The sequence below is a fragment of the Taurulus bubalis genome, assembly GCF_910589615.1.
Source record: "Taurulus bubalis genome assembly, chromosome: 15".
Taxonomy (NCBI): domain Eukaryota; kingdom Metazoa; phylum Chordata; class Actinopteri; order Perciformes; family Cottidae; genus Taurulus; species Taurulus bubalis.
This window is the reverse complement of record NC_136603.1, coordinates 22273969-22301671: the sequence shown is the minus strand read 5'-3', so window position 1 is coordinate 22301671 and position 27703 is coordinate 22273969. Positions and strand designations below refer to the sequence as shown.

The 27703-nt window shown below is 51.7% G+C and overlaps 1 protein-coding gene across 1 annotated transcript; it reads right to left on the bottom strand.

The window, feature by feature from the left end:
• Window positions 1-886: 886 nt before the first annotated feature.
• bcor (BCL6 corepressor) lies at window positions 887-25735 on the bottom strand (the record flags this gene model as incomplete). Its single annotated transcript, XM_079230977.1, has 14 exons — window positions 887-2142; window positions 2244-2397; window positions 2596-2673; window positions 4776-4921; window positions 5450-5616; window positions 11703-12005; window positions 13265-13572; window positions 14985-15263; window positions 16236-16544; window positions 17569-17734; window positions 18288-18344; window positions 19840-23019; window positions 23261-23342; window positions 25680-25735. The coding sequence occupies 14 exons, from the start codon at window positions 25733-25735 to the stop codon at window positions 1812-1814; spliced, it is 5616 nt and encodes a 1871-aa protein (XP_079087103.1). The 3' UTR covers window positions 887-1811.
• Between the last annotated feature and the right edge of the window lie 1968 nt (window positions 25736-27703).

Sequence of the window (27703 nt, the reverse complement as noted above, 5' to 3'; positions counted from 1 at the left end):
AATTATAATAAATCCTGTCCGTATACCGTCCCAGAGAATAGCTTTGGACTCCTTAAATACAGCTAACACGAGCACCAACTGATGGGCCAGAAGATAAACTCTACAACCATTTGTTTTATGGGATAATTAAAAACATTGGTAGACGAAAACTAACGAGCTAAAAAAAAATAAAAAAGTAGTAACACGAGTATGAGCATGGTGACCGAGACACCCCTGCCCCGACTGATCCATTCTATGGGTTTTGCTCTTTAGGCATTTGTTGACACAGATAAAAACCGACTAGACATAACCAGCAATAACAGCCTGAAAGAGGCTAAAATATAAGTTGATGTTGTGATTGGTTTGGGAAAATGCACATCTCTAATCTTTAGTTTGTCATATTACCAAATAGAGAGTGAAGCCTGTTGGGCCCTTCTGCTGTTATATGCAAACAAAAACATGTTGATTAAATAATAATGAAAAATAAGTGTCATCAAATTTCAGGGATTACGCAATTACTAAAATTACTAAATTATTATTATTATTTTTAAATCAACCCATAACCGGTGTCCCGTTATCGTTCCGTGTATCACCGTTGGACACTAGAGGGCGCTGCAGACCACGAGATGTTCAGCACGGAGAGCAGCAGATGGGAGTCGGGGAGTTGTTCAGTCATGGCTGCAGAAATGAATTGCATGGCAGCAACAATACTTAAGGATTCCGAGAGATGGCAATGTAGGATGGGGTTGTTGTTGTTGTTGTTGTTGTTGTTGACGGCCGGGCGACACAGGAGCTGCGTTCAATAATTAGGCGAGAAGATTCAATTCGACAAAGCTGCCGGGAAAACGGAAGTTTTCACAGCACAGCTTTAATTCCAGCAAGGACAAAAGAGGCACAGGAGCATGTGTCATCTTGCAGTTTGTATATTTATTTTAAAGCAACTTCTTTTGTAAAATATAAATACAAATTATGAGATATTTAATTACAAAGTTAAAACAAAAATGAACACACCAAAAAAAGAAAAACAAAACAAAGACTTTACTGCAGTAGCCTCCCTGTTATATACAAGCTCTGTGCCGAAGGGTAAATATCAACATTATCTTAAAACTTTATAATACAAACAGTTGTGTAGTTTTGCGTGTTAAATTACAGACTGAACGGGAAGCAAAACTCGAACATAAAGAAGATACAACAGAATAGCCCCGAGGCTCAAAGCCAGCGCTAAAGTCTGAGGAGAGAAACAAAAAAAAAAAAACAGGACATCATGTGCTTCCTATAAACACAAATACCACATTCAACAGCACGTCCCAGTCCTATCTGTACAGATACACACATGCACTATGTGCTGCGCGCACACTCCTCATGGCGGACAGCACGACCACGCTGCCGTACAAAAGCTTACGGAGGAGTCGTGAGCAACATCCGAAAGAAAATCTCTTGATATTTTATATATATATTTATTGATTTATACATATATTAATTTATAAAAATAAGACCATTATCAAGTCTATTGAGTCACATGTATTGATCCTCGGTTAACGGGGAGGAACGCTCCAGCAGCCAGCAGTCAGTCCGTCTGTACAGCGCTGGTCCGGAGCGGGACAGGGTCCAGAGCGGGACAGGGTCCGGAGCGGGACAGGGTCCGGAGCGGGACAGGGTCTGGAGCGGGACAGGGTCCGGAGCGGGACAGGGTCCAGAGCGGGACAGGGTCCGGAGCGGGACAGGGTCCAGAGCGGGACAGGGTCCAGAGCGGGACTAAGGCAAGTCCTCGGGACCCCTGGTTGGTTCGAAAGCGAACTGCACTCGGTCCGGGGTCCGGCGGCTCCGGGGGGTCAGGACGAGCCCACCTTGTGGATGACCTTGACCTTGTCCTTCAGCCGGTCGCCTGCGCGCTCCCATCGGTCGTCCAGACACTCCAGCGTGGAGCCCAGCAGCGCGGCCAGCTCGGCGCTGTCCTCCACCAGGTCCAGCAGGTCCTTGCTGTCGGCGTGGAAGCCCTCCAGCTCCTCGGGGCAGGAGAAGAGCTGCGACAGGGAGGCCTGCCGGTAGAACTCCGCCTCCGCCACCGTCACCACCTCCATGTGGGGGAAGGCCTGCCGGAAGCCGCGACCCGACATCCGCAGCCGGCGCAGCACGTCGGACAGGAGCAGCCAGTTCCTGGGCCTGGAAGGTGAGGGGGGAGGGGGGCAATGTTTAGGAATGAGGGCCGACAGAGACGCAGCGTAAGAAAAGACTCAGAGTCCGCTCTGGAGATCTAAGCTCACCCCTGAGAGAGGGACACCTGGATGTTGTAGCACGGCAGCAGAGGTCGGTCGGAGAACTCGAACTCAAACAGCTCCCTCTTCTCGTCCTCGTCCCCGTCCTCTGGGCCCGGGGGGTCGGCCAGGATGTCATACACACCGCCCTCCTCGCTCAGCTCTGACGCACAGGAAAGACACAAGAAGAAGGAAAAAACACATTAATAATTCTGAGGGAGCATCTCCATTATCATAGAGGACGATGGCATTGGAAGATGTACAAAATAAATAAATAAATATATATATAAAATAATAATAATCATAATAATAATAAAAAAAGCTTTGTAAGCACTAAAACTAAATGCGCAGCGGTACTCACCACACACAGCGCTGCCATAGAAGTCCCAATAAAGCCCCGGGTCGTCATCGGTGCGGCCCTGAAGGTCGGAGAAATAATCTATTGAGAGAGGAGAGGAGCCTGTTATTCAAGAGCCGGGGCCTCGGGGACGGCGGCGAGGCCGACGCGACTGCCCTTTAAGACTACAGCGGGAAATGGATAAAGAGCGCAGTAAAATGGAGGAGGGAGAGAGAGATAAAAGAGAAACAAACAGAGCGAATGTGTGTGTGTGTGTGTGTGTGTGTGTGTGTGTGGGCCCGGTGGTCAGGGGCCAGCGGCGGTATCACGGGGGAGGAGAGCGACTGTCTCCGCTGGGTTAGAGCTGGCTCGGTTCAGAGCGGGGCTGCCAGGAATCAAACAAGAACCACACACAGTCGCTGAGTCCACACACACACACACACACATACACACACAAACGCACAAACGCGCGCACGCACCCACAAAGAGCGAGAGGGCTGGAAACAAACAAGCAGAGGGAGCTGGATGGATAAGCACACACAGCGAGAGCAAAGTGTGTATTCAGCGCGCGCGCACACACACACACACACACACACACACGTCCATTCGCAGAGCGAGAGCTGGGCTTTGTGCCAGCGCTGAGGCGTGGGGCGTCTGGCGTGTGTTTGGAGGGATTAACGGCCTCCAGATGAGTGGGACCAGGTGGAGGGAGGGCGGCGATCGCTCGCTAGCTTTTTTTCTCCCTCCCTCCGGTGCTCGATCCCTCTCTCCTCCCTCCTTCCCTCCCTCCCTCCCTCCTCCCTCCCTCATGCACGCTCCCCTGCTCCGTCAATCCGACAGCCATCGATCCGTGCGTCCGCGCTCTTCCTCTGAATGCAGCACCACCCTCCCCAGCCGCCTGCCTCGCATAAAATCTCCCTTTTCTCCCGCCGGGCGTGAACTCACACCTGCTCTCATCGCCCCGCGGCTCGTCTCTCCCCGCTAAAGCCCCACGCCGCGCTCTCACATAATCGGGTTTAACTGGATGTTCATGTAATATGAAGGGGATGGCTGCGGAGGGAGCGTGCGCGCGCTCTCATTTCCTCCCTCCTGCACGCAAACCCGGCTGCAAAACATTCATAAAGGAGCCTCAACAACAACCCGAATACAGAGCGCGTCAGACTCGAGCGTGGCGGCCTTGTGAAAAGACACACACACACACACACACACACACACACACACACACGCACGCGTGCACGCACGCATACAAAAGCAGAGTCTCCAGCCAGAGCGAAGCCCATTTCCGCACATACACTGAGCAAACACAGTTGGCGTTGCTAAGTAACCAGATAGAGGAGCTCAGAGGCAGCAGCACGCAACCCGGCGGGCTGAGGCTCCCCGTCTAACAGGTGGTCGAGGGAGGGGGGAGGAGAGAGGGAGGGAGGAGGGGTGCCGGAGGGGAAACGGGACGACAGAGACAGACATGTCTTGTAGCAGCGGCTGGGAGGTGCAGGATGAGGATTTACAGAGCGGGGACTGCAGGTTGCACAGAGGTCAGAGCGCCGAGGGACGCACACAGGGGGATGAGGCGAGACCGGAGCGGCGGGAGCCAATCTTTCCAACCGTTTACCCTTTGGCCCCCACCTCGGCATTCAACTCTCTGCGCATCTGCTGGCTGAAAAAAAACCTTTAATCTATTTTTAATTCCCCTCGTTTGTGGTCAAATGCGCAATAAAAAATAAAATTCCCTGGCCTCCACGGCCCACTTTGTCTGCACGAGGGAGGAGGCTTTTAGCGACTGCGCTCGTGGCAAAATACTTTAAATAGTTTAGTTAGTGTGTTGTGCGTTTCAGGCAACAGAAACAAGTCTTTTCTATCAGACGTTTAGAAATATAGATTATATTCTCTGACTTTTTTGACCAGGAGTTTGGGCATTTTAGTGACCTGAGGTGAATTTGACAGATTTGAATTTGTAACTTCCAGTGTTTTTTGTTTTTTTTAGCTTGAGAAAACCAGCCTTATCCATTGAAATGCATGTGCAGTTGCTGCTTCCGAGTACCTGGATGTGTATTTTCCTAAATCATGGATATTTATAGACCAACATTATTTCTGACTTAAACACAAGTCCTCCGCCTCGCTTGCTTTCGGAGCCGGGAAATGACATTTGATCCAACTCATCAAACCGGTCCGTCTGAACATGATCTGTGATCGGACTGGGAACTCACCTGTGAGGAAGCGCTCCATGCCGTCGCTGTGGGTCATCTTCAGCAGGCCCCGGCCAGAGTACGTGGCCAGGGTGGGGTCGGCGCCGTAGGACAGCAGGACCCGCACCACATCCAGGTGGTCGTTCTCCACAGCGTCGTGAATCGGCCTTTAGACGCACACAGACGCACACGTTAGCCACGACCAGGAACACTGCCAACATTTTATTATCCCCCCCACCCATAAAAAAAAAAACACCATCTCCCGTAGCGGGGCGGACATCGCTCCACCTGCACGTCCCCAACATGGCTCCTATTGGCAAAAGGCCTCACGCCAATGTTGCAAAATCTGGTAATGGTTTAATACGAGCTGCTGCACAATGCTCCGTTCAGATCCGTTTCCTCGAACAGACTCCCTGCTGTACGTTTTTAATAACACAGCGATGAAAGCACTAGCCTTCCCCATTTAAACCTGCAGCTAATCTCTCAAATCACTGCTCCTGCCAAGCAAATATAAAAGCAATCCCAGAAATTTCTCTGCTATGAGCAATCTCAAGCGACGCTTGCCCTGTTAGAACATGCAGGGGGGGAGAAAAAAATAGAGTTGTGTTGATGCCAGCAGGCGGTTTGTGCGGACTCATTGTGTGTGTGTGTGTGTGTGTGTGTGTGTGAGCGTTGGGACGGAGGCGTTCTTTTACCTGGTGCCGTCCTGTGCGCTGCAGTTGATGTCAGCTCCATAGTCCAGCAGGTGCTGGACGATGCTGAGCCAGCCGCGGGCGCACGCCTCGTGGAGAGCGCAGTAGCCGGCGTAGTCCCGGTGATTCACCTCGCACACTCTGTTCTCCAGACAGTACAGCACCACCTCCTGAAGGGAGACAGCCAGCACAGAGGGAGAGGGGGGTTTAGTGCGTGTGTGTGTGTGTGTGTGTGTGTGTGTGTGTGTGTGTGTGTGTGTGTGTCTGTGGCGACAACCCAAGCAATACGAGACCAAACGCACAAGTCAGAGCAGACGCATACGCAAACAAGCCTTCCCTTTTACAGATCCTGTGGGAGAGAAATTAGGGAAAGGAGGAAGTGAGTGTGTTCCTGCGCCGGACAAACACGCACACACACACACACACACACACACACACACACACACACACACAAATGCTCCATCGTGCCTGAGCTGGCGCCAAAACACATCGAGGAGACTAAGTGTGACTCAACTGCATTTCGCCTGCCAGAATCCGCTTGTGCGTGCATGCATGTGTGTGTGGGTGCGTGTATATGTGTGTGTGTGGGCCCGGACGCCACTGCGGGCAGCCGGTTACGATGGTTGGGCTCCGAGCACAGCGTAATGAGAGCGGAACAAAGAGATTGGACGGCGGCGCTCGAGAGCTGGAAGCGTTTCCTCTGGTCTCGGGCTGTGACAGTTGGGCATCCAGCACTAAGTAGTCTGACTGGTTTTTATTGGACTGGAGCGCCGTCTGCTGCCACCCAACGCAGAGGAGACGGGAGACATGGAGCGGGCCAGCAGTGTGTCGATAAGGGGCCGCTCCACGTCAAACAAGTGTGTGTGTGTGTGTGTGTGTCCACACGACGGGAAGGTGTTTGTGTCTGTAACTTAGTGTGCACAGGCGTGGAAATATATATATATATATATATATATATATATATATATATATATATATATATATATATATATATATATATATATATATATATATATATATATGCGTGGCATGCAAGACCCATACGTCCACACTCCCTCATAGTCGGTCCTGTGCCGAGGGGAGGAAAGCTGCTCATCTGAACCTGGGGAATGACTCCAAACTTCCATTTCTATGCTAATTCTAGCCTGCCGTCTAGTCCAAGTATTTATCTCTCTCTCTCTCTCGCTCTCGGCACAGGGCGGTAGGACGAGAGGGAGGGAGGGAGAGGCAACGGAGGGGGAGAGAGAACAGGCTGATGACGGAGGGATGAGAAGAGGGCCGGAGAGGGCGGAAGAACGGAAGAAAGTGAGAGGCAACACCCCCCTCTCCCGACAGATGACAGATTAATGAATCTGTGGACGGAATCTGCCGGGCCGTCCTCTGGGCTGCAGCTGATAGTAACACGAGATGAAGGGGTGGGGGTGCAGCGGGCTGGAAGTGCGAAGTGTGTGTGGGGAGGGGGTGGGAGTGATGGGAGGACGACCGAGCCGTGGAGGAAGGAGAGACAATGACGAAAGGCAGCGGAGAGAGAGAGGGGGGGGGCGGAAAGAGGGATCAAGAGAAAAGAAGTGAGCAAGGAAAAAGTGCGAGAGAAAGAGCGGGTGGTGGGGGGGGGGGAGGAGGAGGAGGAGTGGGACAGCGCTCCAACTGGTTTCCGCTCCCTGCCAACACTCTGCTTGCCTGCTGGAGAGAGATTCAGGAGCGCTGTGCCGAAGCTGCCCTCTGGGGGATTCCACTCGCTCTCTCACTGTGTGTGTGTGTGTGTGTGTGTGTGTGTGTGTGTGTGTGTGTGTGTGCCTGCGTGCGTGCGTGCGTGACTGAGTGAATGAGAGCAAGTGTTTCCAGAGACTGACGGGTAGAGAGTGTCGATATGCAGCTCGCCTAAGTGTGTGTGTGGTTTGTGTGTGCGTTTGTGCGTGTGTGTGTGTGTGCGTGCGTGTGGCTGTGTGTTTGTGTGTGTATGTGTGGCTGTGGAGGAGGCGTAGCGCTAAACCTCCGAAGCCGTGTTTAATATCGCTGGGAGAGAGCGAGGAGCTTAGCACGAGAGCCCCGGCTTCCCGCCACACAGACACACACACACACACACACACACACACACACACACACACACACTCCTCCGCAGTAAAATGAGACACCGCTCCCCCCCTCCTCTCCTCTCCCCATCTCGCTCTTTCCCTCCGTCCTCTAATCTCCCTCTCTAGAATGCTTCCCTGCGCTCGCCTGCAATCAATGCATCACTCAGACATTTAACCCCTTGCAGCGCTGCCTTGTATGCTTCTAAAATACAACAGATGTGCGTGTGTGTGTGTGTGTGTGTGTGTGTGTGTGCGTGTGTTACATGTGCAGGTGATGCTCGAGTGGCTTTCCCTGTACGATGAAGAGCCAAAAGTCTGAGCGGTGACGTTGGTGCGTGCCCAGACAAGTGAAGCGCGTGGGTGTTTGTATCGGAGTGAGCCAGCCGGCTGTTGAGCCACTGCTGGGGTAACAAGAGGAATGCGGCCCTCTGGGGATGTCAGATAGAGTTAATTAATCTCACCCTGACTGCATGCACGCGCTATTAGCCAACTGAAAAACAATCACCCGTTTTCACGTATCTTATTCATACTCAATAAACGCCTCCGGTCTCAGCCGATAACCAGAACGCTAGTTGCCGAGCTACTGTGCTTGGCGAGCTAACAGCTAACAGCTAACATGACACCAGGCGGCAACCTCTGAGTGTCTTAAACTTGCATTCTCTCTACTGACCAGCAGGGGGCGACTCCTCCAGTTGCAAAAAGAAGTTTGATCTGTGAGAAAATGACTACTTCTCTCGATTTATTCCCTCAGTAAACATTGTAAACATGAGTTTATGTCTCTTCAATACAGCATGATGTCATTTAGTAAATTATGGTAATTTAGAGTCAAACCGACCATAAAGCAGAGGATGCTTTAGAGGCGGGGCTACTTTGTGATTGACAGGTCGCTATAGCTAGTAGACATGTATACGACGTCACTCCTCCGCATTCCATACATGGTCACTTTCGTTTACTGGTTGCAAAAACAACATGGCGACAACCGTAATTCAAGATGGTGACGATAAAACTCAAGGCTTCAAAACATCAGTCCACAAGCCAACGGGTGACTAGGTCCACTTCCTATAAACAAAATGGCGTGCCACCAGTTAACTAACAACCAGTTGGAGAACTAGCAAGCTTGGTCGCTAACTAGATGAAGTTCGAATGGATAAAGGGAATTCATATTTAAATTAAACTGAACGGGTTGGTTGAAGCCGATCTGGGAGCGCGATTCCTCCATTTTATGTTCCCTCAAAGGTTGGCCCTGTCAGGGTGGTTCGCTATCGGTCAAAAGTGCAAATTTGCGAGTCAACGTTCATCAAAGTTGAACTCAGAAAGTCAGTGGGAAACGACTTCACAAGCTAATCCACTAATTGCCGCCGTTTTTTGGTCCAAAAAGTGTGACGCTGGTCCGACTGGGCACTTGAAATGCGATCTAGTTTTTTTTTCTCTTTGCTCGGATCATACGCGGATTTGAGGAGGAAAATCAGTAGTGATTCATGTGAGGAGAATAAATGACAGATTGCACCTTTATCTGAGCTTTCAATGGGCAGAGCCGAGAGGGGCCCCGGCACGATGGGGAGAGGGATGAAGACATCCGCAGAATCTCTCCTCATTACCATTTCAAATGCTCAGAGAGAGAGAGAGAGAGAGAGAGAGAGAGAGAGAGAGAGAGAGAGAAAAATAAAAGAAGAGTGAGGGAGGGGAGGAAGAAAGAGAGAGTGCGCTTTCATGTGCAGAGGCACGGATCGCGAAACTAAACGAACATGAAATATGCACGGTGTCGGCCGGGCACCGGGAACGGCGCAGAATAGTGCGTGTTAAATTACATGCGTGTGCACGGGGCGCGCTCTGCATGTGCAGGTCTATGCAACAAAAAGAAAGAAAAAGAAGCGCCCTGTGCGTGTGCTTACACCGGTAACGCTGTTTCTGTGTGTGTGTGTGTGTGTGTGTGTGTGTGTGTGTGAGAGCACGTGAGCCGCGTGTGCATTGGGGATTTGCATGTGCGGGCCGTGTCTGTGGGCGACAGCACACAGCGAGTGCGGAGCGCCGTCGCTGTGTGCAGCATATGGAGAACACGTCAGGATGCCTGTGCTTATTGGGTCATAACGGGTGTTTCTCTGTGCGTGCGTGCACGCTTGTAATCAGCATGTGAGCTGTGTGTGCGTGCGTGTGCGTGTGTGTGTGTGTGTGTGTGCGCCTCTGTCTCTCAGGCCCTCATATCTCTCTGCCTGTGTGTGATAAGCCCGGAGCTTGCGGCGCTAAAACACCAGCGTGAGACAAGCGCTCTGTGCGTCTACTGGCTTGTGTGTGTGTGTGTGTGTGTGTGTGTGTGTGTGTGAGTATGCATAAATTGGTGTGTGTCTCTCTGCGCACGTCATTGTGCGTGCGTGTGTATGTGTGTGTGTGTGAGCCCCAGGGGTCTGCCCCAGGCTTATCACACACAGGCAGTGAGAGACGAGCTTCCTGAGAGGGAGAGAGAGGGAGGGAGAGAGAGAGAAAGAAAGGGAGGGAGGGATGGGGGAGGCGGGGGTGTTGTTTGCGCAGCGGTCAGCGCCTTGTTTGTGTAGTCTCAGGTTTTCTCCTCCCTCCTCCCCTCTCCACACGCGGAGCGCAGGAAGGGAAAAATGCGAAGGGGGTACGAAAAAAAAAAAAGAAGAAAATTTAAAGAGGGGGAGAGGGAGGGAGGGGAAAAAACGTTCGAGAGAGACGCATAAATCAGAGAGACGAGCCAGCTTCTCTCCAGCACGGCTGACTGAACCCTGCTGCTGCGCTGCACCCTGTGCGTGTGCGCCCGTGTGTGTGTGCGTGCGTGTGCGTGCGTGCGAGCGAGAAAAACAGCCGCCGCCACTGCTAACCACAGTCACCACGGCACATTAGAGGGCCATTAGAACGCGATTATACTCCCAGTGCTTACCTCTCATTCACACTCTTGCTCTCTCTCTCTCTCTCACTCTGACTCACGCATTCGCACGTAATCACGGACACACACACACACACACACCTAATCACCATAAATGTGTACGACAAACACACGCGACCATAAAGCAAGCGGTTAATGAGTTACAAAAAGATACCCGCACCTATTTACAGTTCTATGAAGATACCTCTGCTGGTGATAAAAATCATCACGTGCCACGCACACGCGCGCACACACACACACACACACACACACACAGAGGAGTGAGTGAAGGGTGGACGGACACGAGGCACAATCTGCAGCTCAAGTGGCATAAAAAACACTTGGATCAATAAATCAATTTGTAAAATCTGTCAACAAGGGGGGAGGAACGCTTAGGCTCACAAACACCAGGGGATGAGGGGATGAGGGGAGCGAGGCGGCGGGCCATCCAACTTTAATTAAAAGCTTTCGGAGCAATGGGAGTTGAGAGATTCAGTAGAATGCACGCCAGTCTCGTTCGTGTCGTGTATGTGCGGAGAATGAGAGGATCCGGTTTAGGAGCGAACGATCGGCAGCTACACACAAAGAAAGGAGAAGAAAAAAAAAGAAAAAAGAAAAAACTCCCGATGCTAGAGAGAGGCAGCGAGCATCCGTCTCCGTATAATGATCCCACCGATCCCTCATGCTGTCTGCGCACGCACGTGCTTGTGTGTGTGCGCGAGTGCGAATGTGTGTGTGTGTGTGTGTGTGTGTGTGTGTGTGTGTCACACTTCGCCTCACGGAAAATTAATGAGATGTGAGAGCGGAGCGAGGCAAGAGGAGGGGAAGCGAGGGGAGTGTGCGTGTGTGTGCGCTAGCGGGGAGGAGGAGGAGGAGGGGTGCCAACGACAATCTGAGTCACAAAGAGAGGAAGAGAAAGAGAGTGCTGAGAGGAAAGAGCGGGGGAAGGGGGGGCGGAAACCTGAGAGAGAGAAAGAGAGAGAGAAGCGGGCAAGAGGAGCAAAAAAAATCGAGTATGGCAGAAGAAAGCACGAGTAAGGGTGAGCTAGAAGGAAATGATGCAAAAAGCGAGTGAGCTAGAAAGAGGAAGAATAGGACAGATGCAAGAGAAGAATGAGATGGAGAAGGACAATTTTGAGAAGAAAAAAAACTGAAAAGAAAAAGAAGAGCCGTGTCTGCCGGAGTCACAGACAGGAACAAAGTGGGGGGAGAAAATGAGCTCAATTTAAGGAGAAGAAGAGAGCGTGGATTTGTGTAAGTGCGAAGAGAGAGAGCCGGGCCGGCTGAGTGGAGCCATTACCTCGTAGCCGAGCCGGGCGGCTCTCTGCAGCAGAGTCTCGCCGGCGTTCTTGTTCACGATCAGCCGGCGGGCCTCTGGCGGGATGGGGCGCACCGAGGGGGCCTCGGCAGGAGGGGCCCTGTACAGACCCGCTGCCGCCGCCACCGCCGCCTCATCCGGCAGGACACAGCACACCCTGCCGTTCGCCTGGGGCAGCAGGGTCGGCGGACAGAGCGCGGCGGGGGAGCAGGGCTTGACTGGAGAGCCGGGGTAATGATGAGGGGAGGCGGCTCCCTTCCCTGGAGCGCTGCGCTGCTCACTCAGCTGAGGAGAGAGAGAGGGAGAGGGAGAGAGAGAGAGAGAGGGAGAGAGTTACAGCCACATAACAGGCTGGACACATTCACACGCACACATGGACACACTCAAGGGCACGTGGATGAGATTACACACACACGCAGTTGTGTGTATGTGCATATTGTAGTTCCTTTTACGAAATAATGAAGTGGCAAATAAAATAAAAAGATGGGAAAAGTATATGACATTGTGCCACTAGAAGGCCCAACAAATTAAATCATCATATTTTTAATCAAGCTCAAAAAGCCATTACTTCTTCCATATACCGCCGCCCACATACAGCCTATATGTCGATGTGTGATTATTGTGAGATTATTGTGAGATTATTGTGTATGGAGACACGCGATGCGTCAGCGAACGCTTTCACACCGGCTGCTCCCGCCCCAAAACACTGCAGGTTGGCACGCCACTTTTCTTTGACCGCTAAAACAACAGAGCCCTCGGAGCGCAACACACGAGAGAGGGAGTTGCCTGTGTGTGTGTGTGTGTGTGTGTGTGTGTGTGTGTCCTCTCAGTGGAATTCCATGTCGGAGCAGCTGTCAGGCTGAGGAGGAGCAGGGGAGGAGAGCAGCGCGGGCGGAAAACAACTAGCCTTCTTTTTTTTTCCTTCTTTTTTTCCCCCCTCAAATTTTCCCCATGCGCTCCCTTTCTTTTTTTTCCTCTCGTTTGAACTCGAGCGCTTCATACGCTCCGCCACGGCTGCCACATTCCTCGCTCTGTGTGTGCGTGTGTCTGAGCGAGGGAGCCTGTGTGTGTGTGTGTGTGTGTGTGAGAGAGAGAGCCTGTGTGTCTGAGTGAGGGAGCCTGTGTGTGTGTGTGTGTGTCTGTGTGTGCGTGTGTGTGTGCGCGGCCTTGTGTGCTCGGCACTGAGTGCGACGTATAATTGCTCCGGGGTTTTGTTGTTATGTCAGGAATGCTCGCAAACACGCAGACACTCGCGGCCTTCGGCACGCACACTCGCGCACACACAAAAACGCCGTCGATGACACACGTTCCGACAATTAAGGGCCGGAGACAAACGCGCGTGCGTGCAGGGGCTCCGCAGGGAGTCGATAAGGGCACGAGGAGGTCAAAGCTCCAGCAGCCCTCTAAACATTGTAAACATACTTCCTTCCTCCCTCCCTCTCCCAGCTGCATAATCAGAGGCGCCGACAGGCATACTGAAGCAGACTCCGCTCTGCAAACAGCCCGCCGCCCGTTACCGCGGCCGTCGCCCTATCAGCGCTCACCTTGTCGTCTTCCGCCGCTCCCAGATCGGCCGCGCAGCGCGGGCTGCTAGGTGTGGCCTCTTTCCTCTTCTCCCGCTCTCGCTCCCTCTGACTGGTGTGCTTGGTCTTGCACGGCCGCTTGCCCTTGGGTTTGTCCGTGTCACTATGGCGACGGGGCTTGACACAAGGGGGGCCTCCCACGCACGACTCCGGGGCTGGAGAGGGGGGCCCCCTCCTGGGCTCCTTGAGGCCGCGGTCACCTAAGAAGGGGCCCGCCGGGTGCGCTCTGTCCTTCAGCTGGCCGGGGGGGAGGGGAGAAGTAGCTACTCCTGGAGCAAAAAGAAGAGGGGAGGAGGAGAGGGGGGTTGGCGGAGTGAGAGGCTGATAGTGAGAGAGTGTGAGCGCTCAGGAGAAGGGGAGGATGGGAAGGTATTGCAAGGCCATCTCTCACCCTCTGTTGGTTTATTAATGAGCGCACAGAGCTGTCTGGGAGCGCAGCATGCCTGCTCGCTCAGAAAAAAAATAAAATTGCACACAAAAAAAATAAAAAAAACACCACACACACACACACACACACACACGGGCTCATATAAACATCCCCAACGTAACTTGTGCACACTCATTCACTGCAGCAAGGACACTGCTATGAGTAATCTCCTTAAACAAATGTAGCGCCGTCTAGCTCCAGCCTCTAATAATACATATTTACACGAAAAATAAACACCTGCCCTTGAAACCACAATGTCAAAACGCTGTTTAATAGCTCAACGGGAAATGCGTTTCCTCCATAGGAGCATTTCTAACTCTAACGTGGTCCGTGTTGCGCCGGGACCTTTAGCATGAGCGCTCCGTGAAATCAGCGCTCGGCTGAGAACCAACGAGGAGGGAAGTGGAGTTATACATCTGTAGCAACAGAAACCTTTCAGAATGCGAGATTCTTAACAGTGAAGAATGCGTTTTATCCGATTAGTGGAGTCCTGGGGAAAAAAAAAATTAAAAAAGGAGAAGAAGAAAAGACCACAGCTCTGACACACACGGTGGAATAACCACAATCATTGTAAAAACACGGCTGTTGCCAGGGTGATGTTATCTAAAAAAAGGTAAGAGTGAAAAAAAATAACTAAAATAAATAAATAAAATCAGTGGCCAATCAAACCTGTGGTTTCTGCAGGAAACATGAAACCCAAATCTCCCCTGCTTTACTCACTTCCTTTAATCTCTCTCATGCTCTTTTATTCTCTCTTCGTCTGTGCTTCCCTCTAACAAGGGAAAGCCCTGGTTTTAATAAGTTAACGCGCGCACACACACACACACACACACACACACACACACACACACACACACACACACACACACACGCCCCCCCCCCTTCTCTGTAACTGGTCTTGAGGGGGGGAAAAGAGAGAATAATCATTGATCACACATTAGTCACACCTGCCCACGCATATCTCCAACAGCCACTTCTCTCATTCGCACTTTCACCGTTGAAGACCAGCTCCCCCCCACACACACACACCCACAAGGGAGTCCTCAGGTCTAGTGACACCCCAGCCTTTCCTCTGGCAGGAGGAAGTATCCTCTACCTCACTTCCTGTTCTTTCCCCCAGAAGGCTCACGGGAAATCCCCCCCACCGCCCCAAAGTCAGAAAGTGAAACGTGAGCCAAAGATAGATTTCCATTACCCGAGATGAACTCGGATGCAGCAGCAGGGCGGTTTGCGCTGCTGACGGCTCATTCTTACCATTCAGCAGCTTCTCGCAGCCCCACTTCCTGTTGATCTCGGCTCTGTGCGCCGCGGCGGCCCTGTCCTCCGGCTCACCGGGCCGGATCTTGCGTTCCCGCTGGCTCTGGACCGGGGACACCAAGCGGGGCTGCTGGGGCCACGCCCTCTCCTGCTTGATCAGGGGCCCGTCGGGGGAGGGCTTGCTGAGCCGCAGGCCCTTCAGCTCGATGCAGACTTTGAGCTTCCGAACCTCGTCGTCGTCGTCTTCGTCGTCGGGGCCGGCCTGCTCACGCTCATCTGCAGAGAACAAACGCAGAATTTATTATGTTTGTAAGATGAGATGGAAGAAAACATCCTTCATTTACAGAAAGGTCATGAAAAACCTAATCAGGGATGCATTGTGGGGAAGCTTGAACCCCCACAGTTTCTATTCAAAGTGTCCGTGTAGGTCTTCGGTCACAACTATTTATCGTACGTACAGACCTGCCGACCCTCCGACAACTGAGCCCAAAGAACAAAGGCCATTAATCACGACATCCGTGTGAAGCACGATGTCTACCGCGACCGCAGAGAGGCAGCGAGCGGGACGCGAGGCAGCAGACAGATTGCGGAGCAAAAAGGGGAAGAGAAGTCAAGAACCGGGCGGAGACACAAAGCAATAACGACTGGAGAAGCAGAGGGAGAGTTCTCCCCCTTGAAACTCACGGGGGACGGGTATTTGACTCGTCTGCCAGCGCCGGGGAGAGCGAGCACGATACCGCATGCCAGAAAAAGAAAAAAGGAAACCCAAACAGATGAGGGAAAAAGAAAAAAAGAAAAGGAGATGAAAAGAGCAGCTTTGAAGAGGGTGGGTAAGCGCGGCGGAGGAACGGCAGAGCTGAAAGAGAGAGAGAGCGAGAGAGAGAGAATGGCTGTCCCTCTCCCTCGCTTCTCTCTCCGCTCAAAGGCAGGATTAAACACTCCTCTGAGCTGGCTGCCACACAGAGCGAAAGATGGGACAGAGGGTGGTAAGGCGAAGGGGGGGGGGTTGATGGAGCAGGTTGAAGGTGGAATTGATTGGGAAAGAGGAAGCGACAAAAGGAATATAACTTCTTTTTTAAGAACGAGGGACGAGACAGTGATCAGCATAACGCAGGATGAAGGGGAAAGCGTGGGCAGAATTAGAGAGATGCACGGAAAGCAGAAATGAGAGGTGGTGTTGGTGGGTGGGGGGTTGAGGGGAAATGGAAGTGGCATGTGGGCGATGAAGCGTGTTCAAGATATTCTTACCCGTAGAAAGCTTGGCTCTTTTCTCCGGGTAGAACACCCTGTCTCCTTCCTCCCACTCAGCGTCCTCCTGCTCGGCCTTGAGGCCAAGCTGGCGTTTCCGGTTGGCTCTGAAGCCGGGGCTGGCCTCAGGGTACCCTTGCGCCGGCGTCAAAGTGGGGGGCAGACAATGACCCCCTTCTGGCTCCCTCTTCACCGCCCTGGCCCCGTCGATCAGCCCGCCTTGCCGGACCCCCGGGGACACGCAGGGCTCGCTCAGGGCCCCGCACCTCTGGAGGACTGGCACTCTGTTGGCGTAGGCCGGCCGGACACCTGAGGGAGGCGGAGACAGAAAGGAGGGGCAACGTGGGCGGGGCAGGGGAAGGAGAATGGAGAGGATGCGAGGGAGACAGACCGCCACAAACCAGACAGACAGACGGAGAGCAGGGACACACGGGGAGGGGGCGACAGGGTGGGGGGTTGACAGAGGGAGGATGCCAGTTAAACAGCAGCCAGCTTTTATTCCGCTTTAAAGACAGGCAGTAAAACTTTGATGGGGTAAAGACTTTTTAATCTGATGTGAGCCGAGCCAACGGGCCGACGGTTCAGTGCCGCCGCTCGCACTTCCAGCGAGGAGGCGAGGACACGTCCTGCGCACTCGCTGCACTTGGCGACTCCCATGCCCCCTCCCCCCACATCCCCCACGGCATGACCGCACCACGCCCTTCTCACACTGAGCGTGACTCCCCCCCTCCCCCTCCCCCTCCTCTCCGTCTCCGTGCCATAATTAGGCTCACACGTCAGCCGCGGCCTCGCTCCAACACACAGCTGGGCTCCTAGCCAACGCAACTCTCTCCCTTCCTCCCTCCACCCCCTCTCGCTCTCTTTCCGTTGCGCTCTCCCATCCGCTTCACCCCCCCCCACACCCTCCCCACTCTCTCCCTCTCACGCAATCCCCCCCCCCCCTCTCGATCGTCTCTTCGCGCAGATAAGCACAAAAGACTTCTTGAAAATAAAACTCCCCCTCTCCGTCTCTCTTGCCGGCTCGGTCGCTCGCGCTGCCTAGCTTGTGTAAGAGTGTGTGTGTGTGTGTGTGTGTGTGTGTGTGTGTGTGTGTGTGTGTGTGTGTGTGTGTGTGTGTGTGTGTGTGTGTGTAAGCGCTTGTCTTTTTTTAGAGTGACCCGGTCTTGCCTCAGCGTTTGCTGCAGTGCATGTGAGCGTGTACGCGCGCCTATTGTTTGTGTGTTCCTTTCTGAGCGTTCATTTGCAGAGTGGCTGTGTAAGTGTGTGTGTGTGCGTGCATTACGGGTGTGTGCGCGTGTGTGTGCGTTTGTGTGTGTGGTGCTGGGTTACTCACCCTCCCTCTCTCCCTGCCTGGTGGTGTGTTGGCTGTGTTCCAGCACTCGCTCTCTAAGCTGGCCGTCTGCCAGCTCCCGTCCTGCTGCCGCTGCCGAGGCAGACACGCACACACCGCCGCCCTCCTTCTCCTTCAGCTCCAGCTCCGAGAACCGCATCATTGCCCGCTGTGCGCGCACACACACACACACAAACACACACACACACACACGCACGCACGCACACACAAAAATGCAGAGAAAAACCCATGAAACCCACTCATCGTCTGCCCACGCCGCACACACACACCTCTCTAAGCCTCAATCTGGCCTCAACAGCTACAGAAGCAAAAAAATAATAATTGCGTCAGAAATCACATCGTCTTAAAAAAAAAAAAAAAAAAATCAAAAAAAAAAAATGCCAAGGAAATTAAACCCACACACACAAAACGCACACAGGACAAAAAGGTAGACAGATAAATCACAGGCATGGCATCAAGACACAGATTAGACTACTGCAGCCACTGTGAGTCCATGCGCTCTGGGGCTTAAATCCTGGCATCTCCCTTCCTTAAACATAAACATGGCTAGGAAACATATACATCTAAGCCCTGAGGCAGAGAGAGGAGAGGAAAAAGAGGAAAGAAGGGAGTGGGGAGAAAAAGGAATGTGCAGCGATACAGAGTACAAAGGAGACAGAGCCCGTCAGAGGCAGATGTGATAAGAAATGTAAAGAACTGACCTCCCAGTTAGCTGCAGGTTGACTTATATTACTCCCCTCTCGTGATATGACTTCCATCTAAGCAATTAGAATGGGGGGCTCAATATATCTGTCCATCATTTCATCTTTTTTTTATGACTTTATGTTACGTTTCTCCACATGTTTCTATTAACACACAATAGGCAGCCACAATCCCACAAAATGACACAATCAAATTAAAGTGACTCAACAGGTCGATTAACGCTGCATCAAAACTATCAAAGGATTTCTGAACTGCACGAGTGACAAATTTGGAAAAAGATAATCGAAACAATATGTTCATTTTGAGCGTGATTGATAACGCTGATCCAGTTTGAGAAGTCTGTTTTTTTTAAATTATAAATAAAAAAAATACCAAATAGACTTCCACATCTCATTTTGTACATGTCCAGAAATAGAGAGTTTGATAGCTTTGTGTTGCAGCTGTGCATTGACAAGCATGACACAGACAAAACCATAGTTTTCTAAGGCGCGTACACAACATAGACAGACATGTGCAACCCATTAGGATATCCGCCTCGGAGCGCGTGGATAATGTAGCATAGGGTTCTAAAAATGAAGTGTGTACGAATCAGAATGCTGGGGCGTGATGCTGTAGCGGTGCGTTTATAGATGTAACGTGATGTGTGTCAGGAGAGAGGGTCTTTCAGCCAACGGGGTGAGGAGAACTATGTCCTTGGACAGCTACCAGGCAGGGCAGCGTTAGGCCATCAGGGGGAGGAGGGTTAGGGGAGGATAGCGACTGGCGGCGAGGGAGGGTGTGCATGCAGAAAGCCTAGGAGGAACCCCAAAGAGGGCAGCTGCTGGTTTTTAAAGCACGCTGCAAGCCCTCCGCTGCCCCTCACCTCGAGGTTAAGCATAGCCGAAGGCAGCGTGAACTGTGAGGCTGCCACAGTCACGCTCTGAAACTACAGTACGCGGCTCTATAGCACCAGTCAGCACTAACGCATGCTTTAGCCCCAAGGCAGTCACACAAGGACAAGCACGTACGGACACACAAACGTGCACGCATGGAAATAACCTTTACAATGACTGCTCGCTAATCAACATACAGAGATGGCAGCCCTGGTTAACCTTTGAACTGCTCCCCCCTGAAAGAGGGTCTCAACTGGCCTTACACCAGCTCACTAGGACAATGGAACTGAGGGGAAGGTCAAGCCTATGGCCAGGACAGTGGCATAACAGCATTTATATTATTCTGTACTGAGTTGTTAATGTGGAGTGGGACAATTTCATGCAGGGTTTGCTCTACAGGCCGTTCTTTATAGCAGCAAGGGAGTAAAGACAGCGGCCCTTGTGGGGCGGTGTATTCTGAGTGGATGTCAGAACTGAAGGTATGTTTTAAAAGTCTGCACACAAGAAACATTGATCATTATGACCTCTTTCAAGCCCACCACTAAATTTAGCCCAATATACCCTGTACTGTATACATACACATACACACACACACACACACACACACACACACACACAAACACACACACACACACACACACACACACACACACAAACACACAAGTGTTAATGGCCTTACCTGTAGGGCTCTCTGTTCGCGGCTCAGCTTGCTGGAGTCAGCATACAGCTCAGTGGTAACACATTTAAAGCGGTCGCCAACGTAGCCTGTGGAGTTAGCGATCCTCTTGGCCAGACTGGATCTCCGAGAGCCTCTCGGTGACGTCAGGCCATCTTCGTAGTCGTCGTCATCGTCGTCGTCATAATCCCCTTCTCCTTGAGACTCCCCTAGGTCAACAATGCTGTCTTCCTTTTCGGTCTCCCCCTCACACGCCCTCTCCTCCTTCACCACATCGCTGCAGTGCGCAGAGAAGTGAGGAGCTCGGCAGTCTCGGTCCCGTTTGTCCTTTCCAGAGCTGCGCTCCCCAGATGTGCGGGCGCAGCGCAAGGTGCTCTGGTCTTGGTCGTCGAGGTCTGGGCTGGAGCTCCGCTCCTCCGGGCTCTCCTCGGCTTGGGCGAACTGGCCTGGAGGAGTCGGGGATGTGCTGGAGGTAACCCCGGGACAGCCCGTGTCCTGAAGAGCCTTTGGTTTCCCAAAGGGAGTTTCTGCCTGTCTATCGGTGTGATTGGACTTCAGGGTGGGGCTGTGTCCGGAGTGGATGGGATAAGGATGGGAAAGGCGGTGTTGGTGTTTTGGCTCGTACTCAGTCTTTGTCAGATTTTGGTTACTATGACAACATTCATTTTGGTTAACCTTGCTGTTGGTCTCAGCAGAGGGCTGTTTGTGGACTGTTGGGGTAGACTCAATATCTGTGTCTGAGTGTACAAGGTCAATGCAGACAATCTTTTCTCTGGATGTTACAAAAGAAGAGGGGGGCTTGCTTTGATTGCCACCGTGTCCTTGTGCTCCTGCTTCCCTATCAGACTTCATTTGGCTTCCTTCGCCTATCTCTTTCCCAATGCTGTGATCTCTGTGGCCCCCGCATTCTTCAGCAACCCCCCGGGATTTCTCCTGTCCCCGGGGCTTCAAGGTTGCATCTCCCCTTTCTGCCAGCTTTTCCGAGTGCGTTTGCATCAGGGGATGGGCCATCTCCTGCGAGTTATAAGTGAGGTATTCCCCTCCTGGACAAGCGGGGAGGTTGTGGTAGGGTAAAGGGTGTTTTGCTGCCAAGTGGGTTGGGTAAAGGCTGTTGCTGCCCAGCAATACTGGGTGAGGGTAGACTGGGCCTTTCCCTGCAATTGGCAGGGAGTGTAGCGCCATGCCATCGGGGATGGGGTAGTGCAGGTATCTATTGGCATAGGCCAAACTATGGTTCAGGTAAGCGTCACTTTGAGGAAGGTAGAGGTGGCCAGGGGTGTGGCCATTTTCTAAACAGGGCCTCTTGTATGATGACAGTTCTGGAGTTGTTTCACCTCTCTTAGAGGTGTGGGAGGACTTCTCGGTTCCCTCTCTGTGGTGGCCTGGGTGTTCTGAATGGCTAGGACTGTGTTTGACCCACTCGCCATTGGGCTTGGGCGAAAGAGCCCTGGAGCTGACCATAGAGGAGTGTTGAGTGGAGGACACGTTATGGTTGGGCTCCCCTGTCCTTGGACAGGATGAGCTACGTTGTTGAGGAAGTACTCTCTCCAGACCCTTGTGTTTGATGACAGAGGGTGAGGAGCCTTTGGCTTGAGAAAGGCCCAGGTCTGTGTTAGGCCTTGGGGAGGGGGGCAAGCCTGGTGTGTGCTGTGTACGGGATGGAGACGGGCTAGGTACAACCCAGGAGGAGTGTAAAGTGCTTATCATTTCTGGCCTTTCTGGGACCTTTGAAGAAGTGCTGCTGACCACAGAGTGTGGGTGGGAGGAAGGAGAGAGTGACAGGTTTTTGTCCTTTAGGAGCTCTCTGCTCGGGGGCAGTCCATAACGTGCGGCAGATGCTAAAGAGTCCATCTTAACTGGGAATCCATTGGGAGGCAACCCAAACTCCAGCATTCTTCCAGACAAATCCAAGGGCTTCTCTGCCGAGTCTTTGGTTGCTTGGGGTTGGTGAGCTGGCCTCTCAAAATTGGGTTTGGATGGTGACCTGCTGGGTCTCCTCTCAACCCCTGAATTTCTGTGCTCAGGTGCCCCGTCTCTTGGTCTAGATTTATGGGAGCTGGGTCGGGCCGGAGAGGGCTGCTCTGATGCCATGCTGCTTACAGAGAATGGATGAGGAATGGACTGCGTGGATGAGGATGAGGAAGATATTGAAGAGGACGAGGAGGTGGGTGGGTGTCCTATTCTAGCAACTGGGCGTTGTAAATCCAGTGAGTTGTCAATAAGGGCCGGAGGAGGGGGAGGCTGGGGAAGGCGAGAAGATGCATGAGGAGAAGAATCAGTAGGCAGACTATTATTATTCCCACTGTTGGTGGCATTAGTGTTAGAGCTACTGGTATTATTGTTGTTGTTAGAGCCCTTCCTAGAGGGAGGTCGGCCTGGTCTGCTGCTCCTGCTAGGGGACCGGTCCCTGTCTATGGCAGCCTGATGATGCTGCGCATGAGGGGACGGTTGGTGAAGCTGCTGTGCAAACTGAGGCGCAACACCAAGCCCCTTGTCCTGGCAGTGGCCCATGGATGTGGGGGCGACTGTCACTGCAGGAATCCTCATAGGTGGTGGCACCAAGGGAGAAGAGATGGGGGAAGAAGGATAGGGGGGCATATAGTAGAGCCTCTCAGCAGCGGACACGGCAGCAGCAGAGTTAATATTGCCCCCCTGGGATGCACACAGAGACGGGTATGCCAGGTGCTGGGCAAGATAGGGGTTGGGTTGGCTGAGCAAGGAGGCTTTGTACATGTTTAGAGCCGCGTACTTGGATGAGTCCATAAAGGGATACATGCTGGCTTCAGGGTAGGGGCTGAGCCAAGGCAGGCGGAGATAGCTGCCACCAGCGCCTGCCAAGGCCAGTTCAGTTGCCTTGTCTCCAGGCCCTACTCTGCGTTCCAAGCCTAGACCTTCAGCTCCATGAACCAGCACAGGCTTGTGGAGACCTGGAGTGCCCTTGTACATGCCCAGGTATCCATTAGACGGCTTACGACTGTCCAAGGGGCTGTCAGGCTTGTAGATGAGCTCTGGGAGACCATCCCTGTTATAAGTGAGGGGGAGGGAGGACGTGTCTCTGCTCTTCTCCACTGGCAGTGCTCTGATGCCTGGGTATACAACCCCACCATGGAGACGAAGACCTTCGTGCATCAAAGTGCCTCGGTCCAGCCCCATTGCTGCCAGGGGCGTCAACCTTGCATCCACCTGAGGCAAAAGGGGATGGCAGAAAAGTAAATGTGACTAAGATCCCTCAAAAGAACATTTGGAAAACATCACAGTGAAAGCATGAACTATGAAACAATTACTGCAAAAACAAAGCACACAAAAAATGGCTTGCTGTTCTAGGTTTGTTGCGTGCATGCACATAGTGAATCAGACCAAATGGTTGTTTCCAGGTAATAATGACTAACGCGACAAATGAGTGTAAACCAGTACGGGGACTTGCCATGTTTCGTGTGATGTGGTTCCCTTGTCTTAGTTCCAGGTTGGTTTGCGTCTCAGCATCGACATCACGAACAGATGTTGCCCTGTGGAGATGAGCAAACAGTTAGCAGTCAGTGTCTTGGCTCTGACGCACACACACAGCTTTGTTGCAACCCCACTGCCAAAAGAATCGACAGGGTAAAAATGTCAGCGCATACAATTTCCCGAAGAAAAATTAGATTAAAAAAAATAAAGATTGCAACGTCATTAATTTCTGGGTCAACATTTAGACTACCAGCGGACAGAAAGGAAAGGTGACAGCATTGTAAGCCAGCCACACACACACACACACACACACACACACACACACGAGATGAAAGCACTGTGTGGGCTCCCCTCCCCTCCCATCCGTCAACACCCCTCAGCCACCCCCCTCCCCTGACCCCCATCCTGCCCACCCTGTGGGCTAGGCGTGCATTGTGGGTCTGCGTCTATTCAGTCACGTTCCCCACACACTGGTTTTTCCGTGGCCTCTCTGACCCTCTCTCCCGGCTGCCTCAGCCAGCAGAGCGAGGGAAGATTATACATCAGAGATCAGAGACCACTTCGGTGGGAGACCATTTGCCGCCCGCCAACGCAGAGCCATGGATCAACAAACTCTCACACCAAAGAAAACGCACAGAAGTACACAGGAGGGAAGGAGACAACGGTGTCGAATTTACATGAGTACACATTCAGCTTGAGAAGCAACAACGTAAGGAGAATGGTGTTACTCAGAGGTTGTTGTTTTGGGTTTTTGATCACAAGAGAAATGACTAAAACAAAACAAAAATCACGATTCCTTTGTGTGAAATGTCTTATTTGTAAATATTTTGTGCATATTTGAATTTCTTTAAAGCACTGGAGCATAACAGAGCAATTATTCTATGTTAAAGAGATATTGAATAAATCACAAGAAGATCGTTATCATTTATTCATTAGTGCAACATTTTAGGAGATTTAATAATTGGTCTCTGACATTTAATCTGTTGCTTTTATCAGCGGGGTGCCGATCGGGGCCGGATCTTACAACTTTATTAGATTAAAAGATACAAAGATAGGTCTTACCAAGACTAAATACAATTTGGGGTAAGTAGATAAACCAAATGTGTTTTTTTTTATTTTTTTTATGTTTTTTCACGGAATTCCTCCAATGTCTGTAGTAGCACAACGTCCTTGTATTAAAGTACTTTCAAAGAAAAGAAACGCATGAATTATGAATTGTATGTTATGGTACCAGTTTAGAAATGTACTTTGTTAGGATACTTTGTGAAGGATATCACACTGAAAACCCACATATACTTTTTTAATGAAATATTGTTGTCCAAATGGCAACACAAATGGCAACACTTGTGAGCCTGAGTGGCTTCTTAATACCATCAAAGTGGTCTGGATAAATTCAAGAGGCCGTTTCAAAATCCTCAAACTAGTAAAAAAACAAAACAAAAAAACAACGGGTAAAAGGTGAAATGACTGCTCCCACATGGCAGATTGTATTTAAAAAAGGGGCATATTTAAGTTCTCATTGATGAATGTCTGCAGGACAGCCAGTGCAGGAATGAGGTGTGTGTGTGCGCGTGCGTGCGTGCGTGCGTGTGTGTGTGTGTTGGGGAGGGGGCTGCCTTTAAATAGTAAAAGTGAATCCCCGGCGGTGCTGAGAGCAGCAGGGAAACTTGGCTCCTCGATCATCGCAGAGAAACGCCCCTGAGCCTCGCTGCCGCGCCGCTGGCACGCCACTTTTATTGCCGTGACCCCGGGGCCCATTAATCAGCCTGTTGCGGGGCCCCTCGGCGCAGCTCCTCCCTGCCCCAGCGCGCCCATCCCCCAACAGCTCCCCGAGGCCACAGTCCTGCTCCCACAACAGACGCATGTGACGGAACTGAAAACCGTGTGCGTGCTTGGGTTAAAGAAAAAGAAGAAAAAAAGCCACAGCGTAGATTGGACTGTGCGTGCAGCCACGTGAAGGATTTGTGTTACACAGACAACCGTTGAGAAACAACACCAGTCCCGTTGCTCGTATTTCCTGGAGCGTCACATGCAGCTCTCACACAAAGCTTCTCCTCTTGCAGAGAGAAAGTCTGCGCTCCACGAGACCAAATGTGATAATGAAAAAAATAAAATAAGCCTCTTAAACAAACACAGATAGTCAATGACACGCCGCCTTTCTGGACGTTTCCGTTTAACCTAAGCGCAACCTTCGCCGCCTTAATGAAATATCTGTGCTCGACATTGGAGGCATGCGTCTGCGCTGCTTTTCCAGAAGAAAAAAATAGAGAGAGAGAGAGAGAGAGAGAGAGAGAGAGAGAGAGAGAGAGAGAGAGAGAGAGAGAGAATGGTCTGTCCTTTCAGGTCCGTAAAACAAAAGAGACAGTCGGCTGTCTTACGGCCTGTCATTACTTCACAGCGTGCACACGGTGCCGGTGACCGAGTGGGTTTGCGCGGCCCCGCCGCCCGTCATCTCCGTGGGATGAGTAGTGGCCCGTCCGGAGATGAGAGGCTGCGGGCCTCAAGGTCAGGATCAAGCGCTGCTCGGCCCGCGGGGAATAGCCTCACTGTGGCGGCTGAGCTGAACACTCTTTTATGCATACAAACGCGTTCAAATTACGCAAAAAAACGCGTGAAATGCGGTGCAGAATAATGAGGTAACACCGTGGACGGGTTTCGGATTTCCCAAATTACCCCTTTTCCGATCATCGTTAAAAACATTCATAGAAAACTAATAAGTATGAAGGGTATGTGGATATATTTCATAATGCAAAATTCATGTTTTTTTTCTTCTTCCGATCTTTGATTTGTGTGCCGATAACGTGTCGCCAAAGAATGTTGGACTTTATTACACTTTTGTAAAAAGGACTTTCGTCCCGACACAAGAGGACCAACAGGGAAACTCCTTTAGTCATCAGGGCCGAGTGGCTCAGTCAGAACCACATCTGTTAAGTGCTGTTAGTTCAACATTTTCCGTCATTTGAACTATTGGTTCGGCTAGTCTGAGTCCGGTCCAAATGACTGCACGAGACACTATGCATATTATTATGGGCAACCATCTGGAAAGCGTGTGCGGCTCGATTGATCAACACCAAAGATAGCACGGGTTTAAGATAAATAAATAAGGATAATAACCCCTCTCCATCTCCATCTCGGGGTGAGGCCGTGGAAGCGCCTCACGAGCAGCGCGTGTCTCGGCAGCGTTTAGTGAACAACTCTCCAAACACTCACAGGATCTATTAAATAATTGAAGTGGCAATTGTTAAATCATTATGTTCCTTTTAACCTGGAAAATCTGTTTGGGGAGGAGGAGGAATGTGCACTGAAAATGGTGTTCGTGTAACATCCAACGCACCATGGAGGAGAGGCTTCGCGCCCATATCACAGGGCGCATGTTTAGAATTTCACTGAGGTCTGAAGATTTATATTTTTAAAAAAAATAAAAAAGGTTGTCGCCTGAGAGTATTCTGGGAGGAAATTCTCACAAAATGTCACGTATGAGTGGAGGGAGGGAGATAGGGGAAGGAGGAAAAGGCAGTGTTGACGCTCATCCCCGCTGCTAAGAATAGTTTGCGCAACAAACAACTCCCGACGGCCGCCCGATCCATCACAGTGGTCTGCAGGAGGGGAGGAGGGGGAGGAGGAGGAGGGGTGGGGGGCAGCGGTCGGCGCCGCGTTTATAAACCAGACCGCTGGAGCGCAGCCACGACGCGCACCATTAACCAGAAAACCACCGGGCGTTTTTGGCGGAACCTATAGCTCTGCATTCCGGTATTGTCCGCTTTTTTCTTTTCCTTCTTTTTTTTTCTGGGAGGGAGGAAGAGCAAAAACAAGGGCAGACGGAAAGACTGAGAGAGAGAGAGAGAGAGAGAGAGAGAGAGAGAGAGAGAGAGAGAGAGAGAGAGAGAGAGAAAACAAACTCGCTTCCCCCTCTTTTTTTCCTCGCTTCCTGTTTCTGACGACAATTACTTGAACTCTGCGTGACCCGCGGCGCATGCACGCACCGCCACCGCTCATCGTTTCCTCCTGGGCTGAGGCCTCTATTCCCCGGTGGTTGCGTGCTGTGTGTGTGTGCGCGTGCGCGTGGAAAAGACGGACCAGGGAAGGTTATATCGCCAGCAGCAGCAGCTTCCTCTCTCCTTCACAAGTTAATAACCAACTAGAAACGCAGATCCACGTTTTGAGAACCCATAGGGCCATCAATCATTCATAAACACCTCGTGCGCTGGCTAATCTGTTCTGGTAGTAAAACGGGGAACCGGGCACGCGGGTCTCGCCGTGTAACGGCGGCCCTCGCGCTCTTTGTCCCTGGAGCTTTGCCAAGGCTCTCTGAAGCGCAGCTCCGTTCAGCTTGAAAAAAATGCAGTGTGACGCAGGATAATCTCCGCAGCGACGGGGGTGGGGTGGGCATAAACAGGGATTAAATGTGGACGCGCGCGCG